The sequence below is a fragment of the Ascaphus truei genome, unplaced genomic scaffold (genome assembly GCF_040206685.1).
Source record: "Ascaphus truei isolate aAscTru1 unplaced genomic scaffold, aAscTru1.hap1 HAP1_SCAFFOLD_284, whole genome shotgun sequence".
Classification (NCBI taxonomy): Eukaryota; Metazoa; Chordata; class Amphibia; order Anura; family Ascaphidae; genus Ascaphus; species Ascaphus truei.
In genome coordinates, this window is record NW_027455794.1 from 206229 (window position 1) to 214307 (window position 8079).

Consider the following 8079-nt stretch of genomic DNA (forward strand, 5'->3'; position numbering starts at 1 on the left):
ATGAAGTTCTGCGTCTAAAATTCTCTGTAGCTTCTTTCTTCCTGCCCTACGGACGTGTCTGTCATTCATTCTCTCTCTCTCTCTCTCTCTCTCTCGCATTCTCTCTCTCCCTCTCGCATTCTCCCTCTCTCTCTCGCATTCTCTCTCTCTCGCATTCTCTCTCTCTCTCCCTCTCTCTCTCCCTCTCTCGCTCGCATTCTCTCCCTCTCTCGCATTCTCTCTCTCGCATTCTCTCTCTCGTATTCTCCCCCTCTCTCTCTCGCATTCTCCCTCTCTCTCTCGCATTCTCTCTCTCTCTCCCTCTCTCCCTCTCTCGCTCGCATTCTCTCCCTCTCTCGCATTCTCTCTCTCTCGCATTCTCTCTCTCGTATTCTCCCTCTCTCTCTCTCGCATTCTCCCTCTCTCTCTCGCATTTTCTCTCTCTCTCGTATTCTCCCTCTCTCTCGCATTCTCCCTCTCTCTCCCTCTCCCTCTCTCTCTCTCTCTCGCATTCTCCCTCTCTCTCTCTATCGCATTCTCCCTCTCTCTCTCAAATCAAATCAAATCAAATCAGCTTTATTGGCATTACGAAAGAACATTTCAGTATTGCCAAAGCGTGAATAATAGGAGGTGGGGGACAATAATTACACGAATACTAGGGATAGGGTATAATGATTGCAGGGTATATGGGTAACAGTGTCACACAGGGGTGTGGGGGTTAGTGGGCGTCTCTCAGCTTGTGGCAGGTGCTGATATAGTGTGCAGCCAGTTCTGCGCGGGTTTCATCTTCTCCCAGGAGGATCGCTATTTTTTGGTTCTCTTCTGTATTATTAAAGTTCTGGATAGCAGCAGTGAGTTTCTCTAGGTGGGCACTCCTCACGTCAGAGTATTGTGTGCAACGCAACAGGAAGTGAGTTTCATCTTCTACCTCTCCTAGCTCACATCTTTGGCACAGTCTCATCTCCCGGGGCTTCCAGTTCTGTCTGTGCCTGCCTGTTTCTATTTCTAGGCTGTGGGCACTTATTCTGTACTGGCTCAGGGTCTGTCTCTGTTTTGGGTCTTTTACCTTCAGTAGGTAGGGTGCCAGAGTGTATTCTCTCTGTAGGCTGTGGTAGGTCTCCAGCTTCTTTGAGCGCTGGATATCATTTTCCCATCTTGTCACATACTGCTTCTTCATTTCGTTGGCGATTGAGTTGATTTCTTTTTTCGGCAGGTTGTTAATCTGTGTGGGGTTTTGTCCTTGGAGTGAGAGGACAAGTTGTTTGATGGCACAGGGTTTAGTGGGGAGGTACTGGTTTTGCATTGCTCTGTAGCAGTAAGACTGTGGATGGCTGGTGTTTAGGTGAGCCCAGAATGTCAGTGCTCTCTTCGGTACCGTGAGCAGTAGAGGAAAGCGGCCCAGCTCAGCCCGGCATGCATTGTTTGATGTACTCCTGTGTACTTGGAGAAGGTATTTGCAGAATTCCAGATGCAGTATTTCTGTTGGGATGGTATCCCATTTTGTGGAGTCTGGGTATGTTACAGGGCCCCACACCTCGCTGCCATACAGAAGGATGGGTGTGTGGGGTCTGGGTATGTTACAGGACCCCACACCTCGCTGCCATACAGAAGGATGGGTGTGTGGGGTCTGGGTATGTTACAGGGCCCCACACCTCGCTGCCGTACAGAAGGATGGGTGTGTGGGGTCTGGGTATGTTACAGGGCCTCACACCTCGCTGCCATACAGAAGGATGGGTGTGATGATGCTGTTGAATATTTTCTCCCAGATTCTTATTGGTGGTTTGAGGTGGTACATCTGTTTCCTTATTGCATAAAATGCTCTGCGGGCCTTCTCCTTCAGTGTATTTATGGCCAGGTTGAATTTCCCTGATGAGCTGATTGTTAGACCAAGGTATGTGTAGCTCGTTGTCTGTTCCAGTGCTTTGTCGTCCAGTGTGAATTGAGATATGGTTGGATGTTTTTTTGATTTCTTTTGGAATACCATTATTCTGGTTTTTTCTAGGTTCACAGAGAGTGCCCAGGTCTGGCTGAATTTTTCTAGTATTGCCAGTTCCTGTTGGAGGCCCTGTCCTGTTGGAGGCCCTGTCCTGTTGGAGGCCTTGTTCTGTTGGAGGCAGCAGGAGCAGGTTGTCTGCGTATAGTAGAGACTTAATCTCAGTTCCAGCCAAGTTGAGCCCAGGTGCTGAGGAGGATTCTAGGGCTGCTGCGAGCTCATTGATGTAGATGTTAAAAAGTGTGGGACTCAGGCTGCAGCCCTGTCTAACTCCACGGCCTTGGTGGAAGAAGTCTGTCCTTTTGTTATTTACTTTCACGCAGCATTTGTTTTCAGAGTACATACTTTTGATCGTGTCGTATGTTCTCCCCCCTATTCCGCTCTCTAGTATTTTCAGCAATAGGCCTGGATGCCAGATGGAGTCGAAGGCTTTTTTGAAGTCCACAAAGCAAGCAAAGATTTCGCCCTTGTTGGTGTTGTGGACGTGTTTATTGATCAGGCTGTGTAGGGTATAGATGTGATCCGTGGTGCGGTGGTTTGGCAGGAAGCCTGTCTGGCTCTTACTCAGTACACTCTGCTCTGTCAGGAAGGTGAGGATTCTGCTGTTCAAGATGCTGTTGAAGAGTTTCCCCAGGGTGCTGCGGACACAGATTCCTCTGTAATTGGATGGGTCCATCTTGTCTCCTTTCTTGTGGATAGGGGTTATCAGTCCTTCGTTCCACAGTTTAGGGAAGTAGCCAGTACTGAGGACCAGGTTGAACATTTTCAGTATTGTTTCTTGTATAGATGGAAAGGAGACAGGGTGGACCCATCCAATTACAGAGGAATCTGTGTCAGCAGCACCCTGGGGAAACTGTTCAACAGCATCTTGAACAGCAGAATCCTCGCCTTCCTGACACAGCAGTGTACTGAGTAAGAGCCAGACAGGCTTCCTGCCAAACCACCGCACCACGGATCACATCTATACCCTACACAGCCTGATCAATAAACACGTCCACAACACCAACAAGGGCAAAATCTTTGCTTGCTTTGTGGACTTCAAAAAAGCCTTCGACTCCATCTGGCATCCAGGACTATTGCTGAAAATACTAGAGAGCGGAATAGGGGGGAGAACATACGACACGATCAAAAGTATGTACTCTGAAAACAAATGCTGCATGAAAGTAAATAACAAAAGGACAGACTTCTTCCATCAAGGCCGTGGAGTTAGACAGGGCTGCAGCCTGAGTCCCACACTGTTTAACATCTACATCAATGAGCTTGCAGCAGCCCTAGAATCCTCCTCAGCACCTGGGCTCAACTTGGCTGGAACTGAGATTAAATCTCTACTATACGCAGACGACCTGCTCCTGCTGTCTCCAACAGAACAAGGCCTCCAACAGAAACTGGCAATACTAGAAAAATTCAGCCAGACCTGGGCACTCTCTGTGAACCTAGAAAAAACCAGAATAATGGTATTCCAAAAAAAATCAAAAAAACATCCAACCATATCTCAATTCACACTGGACGACAATGCACTGGAACAGACAACGAGCTACACGTACCTTGGTCTAACAATCAGCTCATCGGGGAAATTCAACCTGGCCATAAATACACTGAAGGAGAAGCCCGCAGAGCATTTTATGCAATAAGGAAACAGATGTACCACCTCAAACCACCAATAAGAATCTGGGAGAAAATATTCAACAGCATCATCACACCCATCCTTCTGTACGGCAGCGAGGTGTGGGGCCCTGTAACATACCCAGACTCCACAAAATGGGATACCAGCCCAACAGAAATACTGCATCTGGAATTCTGCAAATACCTTCTCCAAGTACACAGGAGTACATGAAACAATGCATGCCGGGCTGAGCTGGGCCGCTTTCCTCTACTGCTCACGGTACCGAAGAGAGCACTGACATTCTGGGCTCACCTAAACACCAGCCATCCACAGTCTTACTGCTACAGAGCAATGCAAAATCAGGACCTCCTCACTAAACCCTGTGCCATCAAATAACTTGTCCTCTCACTCCAAGGACAAAACCCCACACAGATCAACAGCCTGCCGAAAAAAGAAATCAACTCAATCGCCAACGAAATGAAGAAGCAGTATGTGACAAGATGGGAAAATGATATCCAACGCTCAAAGAAGCTGGAGACCTACCACAGCCTACAGAGAGAATACACTCTGGCACCCTACCTACTGAAGGTAAAAGACCCAAAACAGAGACAGACCCTGAGCCAGTACAGAATAAGTGCCCACAGCCTAGAAATAGAAACAGGCAGGCACAGACAGAACTGGAAGCCCCGGGAGATGAGACTGTGCCAAAGATGCGAGCTAGGTGAGGTAGAAGATGAAACTCACTTCTTGTTGCGTTGCACACAATACTCTGACGTGAGGAGTGCCCACCTAGAGAAACTCACAGCTGTTATCCAGAACTTTAATAATACAGAAGAGAACCAAAAAATAGCGATCCTCCTGGGAGAAGATGAAACCACAGCAGAACTAGCTGCACACTATATCAGCACCTGTCACAAGCTGAGAGATGTACATTAACCCCCACATCCCTGTGTGAAACTGTTACCCATATACCCTGCAATCATTATACCCTATCCCTAGTATTCGTGTAATTATTGTCCCCACCCCCTATTATTCACGCTTTGGCAATACTGAAATGTTCATTCGTCATGCCAATAAAGCTGATTTGATTTGATTTGGATTGCTATACTTCAGCATCTCTCTCCCTCTCCCTCTCTCTCTCTCCTCCCTCTCCCTCTCTCTCTCGCATTCTCCCTCTCTCTCTCTCTATCTCATTCTCCCTCTCTCTCGCATTCTCCCTCTCTCGCATTCTCCCTCTCTCTCTCGCATTCTCCCTCTCTCTCTCTCGCATTCTCTCTCTCTCGCATTCTCTCTCTCTCGCATTCTCTCTCTCTCTCTCTCTCGCATTCTCCCTCTCTCTCTCTCTCGCATTCTCCCTCTCTCAAATCAAATCAAATCAAATCAGCTTTATTAGCATGACGAAAGAACATTTCAGTATTGCCAAAGCGTGAATAATAGGGGGTGGGGGACAATAATTACACGAATACTAGGGATAGGGTATAATGATTGCAGGGTATATGGGTAACAGTTTCACAGAGGGGTGTGGGGGTTAGTGGGCGTCTCTCAGCTTGTGGCAGGTGCTGATATAGTGTGCAGCCAGTTCTGCTGTGGTTTCATCTTCTCCCAGGAGGAGCGCTATTTTTTGGTTCTCTTCTGTATTATTAAAGTTCTGGATAACAGCAGTTAGTTTTCTAGGTGGGCACTCCTCACTTCAGAGTATTGTGTGCAACGCAACAGGAAGTGAGTTTCATCTTCTACCTCTCCTAGCTCACATCTTTGGCACAGTCTCATCTCCCGGGGCTTCCAGTTCTGTCTGTGCCTGCCTGTGTCTCACACACCTCTCCTAGCTCACATCGCTGGTACAGTCTCATCTCCCGGGGCTTCCAGTTCTGTCTGTGTCTGTCTGTGTCTCTCTCACACCTCTCCTAGCTCACATCGCTGGTACAGTCTCATCTCCCGGGGCTTCCAGTTCTGTCTGTGCCTGCCTGTTTCTATTTCTAGGCTGTGGGCACTTATTCTGTACTGGCTCAGGGTCTGTCTCTGTTTTGGGTCTTTTACCTTCAGTAGGTAGGGTGCCAGAGTATATTCTCTCTGTAGGCTGTGGTAGGTCTCCAGCTTCTTTGAGCGTTGGATATCATTTTCCCATTTTGTCACATACTGCTTCTTCATTTCATTGGCGATTGAGTTGATTTCTTTTTTCGGCAGGTTGTTAATCTGTGTGGGGTTTTGTCCTTGGAGTGAGAGGACAAGTTGTTTGATGGCACAGGGTTTAGTGAGGAGGTCCTGGCTTTGCATTGCTCTGTAGCAGTAAGACTGTGGATGGCTGGTGTTTAGGTGAGCCCAGAATGTCAGTGCTCTCTTCTGTACCGTGAGCAGTAGAGGAAAGCGGCCCAGCTCAGCCCGGCATGCATTGTTTCATGTACTCCTGTGTACTTGGAGAAGGTGTTTGCAGAATTCCAGATGCAGTATTTCTGTTGGGCTGGTATCCCATTTTGTAGAGTCTGGGTATGTTACAGGGCCCCACACCTCGCTGCCGTACAGAAGGATGGGTGTGATGATGCTGTTGAATATTTTCTCCCAGATTCTTATTGGTGGTTTGAGGTGGTACATCTGTTTCCTTATTGCATAAAATGCTCTGCGGGCCTTCTCCTTCAGTGTATTTATGGCCAGGTTGAATTTCCCCGATGAGCTGATTGTTAGACCAAGGTATATGTAGCTCGTTGTCTGTTCCAGTGCATTGTCGTCCAGTGTGAATTGAGATATGGTCGGATGTTTTTTTTATTTCTTTTGGAATACCATTATTCTGTTTTTTTCTAGGTTCACAGAGAGTGCCCAGGTCTGGCTGAATTTTTCTAGTATTGCCAGTTTCTGTTGGAGGCCTTGTTCTGTTGGAGGCAGCAGGAACAGGTCGTCTGCGTATAGTAGAGACTTAATCTCAGTTCCAGCCAAGTTGAGCCCAGGTGCTGAGGAGGATTCTAGGGCTGCTGCGAGCTCATTGATGTAGATGTTAAACAGTGTGGGACTCAGGCTGCAGCCCTGTCTAACTCCACGGCCTTGATGGAAGAAGTCTGTCCTTTTGTTATTAACTTTCACACATCATTTGTTTTCAGTGTACATACTTTTGATCGTGTCGTATGTTCTCCCCCCTATTCCGCTCTCTAGTATTTTCAGCAATAGGCCTGGATGCCAGATGGAGTCGAAGGCTTTTTGAAGTCCACAAAGCAAGCAAAGATTTTGCCCTTGTTGGTGTTGTGGACGTGTTTATTGATCAGGCTGTGTAGGGTATAGATGTGATCCGTGGTGCGGTGGTTTGGCAGGAAGCCTGTCTGGCTCTTACTCAGTACACTCTGCTCTGTCAGGAAGGTGAGGATTCTGCTGTTCAAGATGCTGTTGAAGAGTTTCCCCAGGGTGCTGCTGACACAGATTCCTCTGTAATTGGATGGGTCCAGCCTGTCTCCTTTCTTGTGGATAGGGGTTATCAGTCCTTCGTTCCACAGTTCAGGGAAGTAGCCAGTAGTGAGGACCAGGTTGAACATTTTCAGTATTGCTTCTTGTATAGATGGATTGCTATACTTCAGCATCTCTTGTAGAATGCCATCTGGTCCGCTGGCTTTCTTGGTTTTTATTAGTTTTATTTTTTCTTTTATTTCCTGGATTGTGATTGGTATGTCCAGGGGGTTTTGGTTATCTTTTATAGTGTTCTCCAGTGATGTTTGTTTGGTGAGGATTTATTTTTGTTCTTGCGTCAGGTTTTCTTCTGGGATTTCTTGGTAAAGGTCCTCGAAGTAGTTTTTCCAGATGTTGCCATTCTGAATGGCCAGGTGTCTGTTATTCTGCTTTGTATCCATATGTTTCCAGGTTTGCCAGGAAGTATTTTCATCTAATGCTTCCTCAATTCTTTCTAATTTTTTGGCAATGTGGTTGTGTTTTTTCTTCCTTAGGGTGTGCCTGTAGTGCTTCAGGTGTTGGTGGTACCTCATTCGTAGTTCTGTATTGTTTGGGCCACTGTGTTTTAGGTTTGATATTGTTCGCAGGCTTTTTGTAATGGTGTTGCATTCCTTATCAAACCATTTTTCTTTGATTTTGTCATTTGTTGTTGGTCTGTTAGGGCTAGTTTTTTTCAGGTTTGATTTCTTTGCTATTAGATGGAATATTTTGCTGAGATTTCTTACTGCCAGGTTTACACTGTGTTTGTTCTGCTCGTAGTTTGTGTCCTGGAAGCTTTGGAGTAGGTTTCCAGCTTCTGAGCTGTTGATTGTTTCTGTGTATGTCGCGATGCACTGTTTTGTCCATTTGTAGGTGGCTTTCAGGCTATGAAGGTTGGAGAGGGGTTTTTGTGGTGTGCTTGGTTGGTCTGGTCTCTTAATAAAGAGCAGGGTTTGATTGTGGTCTGATAGGGGTGATGCTGGTGTAACTATGAAAGCACTGATGGCTTGTGGGTCTATGTCGGTTATTGCGTAGTCCACTACGCTGCTGCCCAGCACAGAGCTATATGTGTATCTACCCAGAGAGTCTCCTCTTGTCC

At 46.9% G+C, this 8079-nt stretch overlaps 1 protein-coding gene across 1 annotated transcript in view; it reads left to right on the forward strand.

The window, feature by feature from the left end:
* Positions 1-2844, forward strand: part of LOC142482965 (myosin-IIIb-like) — a 197069-nt gene extending 194225 nt beyond the window's left edge. Inside the window, exon 16 of the mRNA XM_075583083.1 lies at positions 2837-2844. Within this exon, the coding sequence (XP_075439198.1) occupies positions 2837-2844 (8 nt within the window). The remainder of the gene's footprint in view (positions 1-2836) is intronic.
* The last annotated feature ends 5235 nt before the right edge of the window (positions 2845-8079 follow it).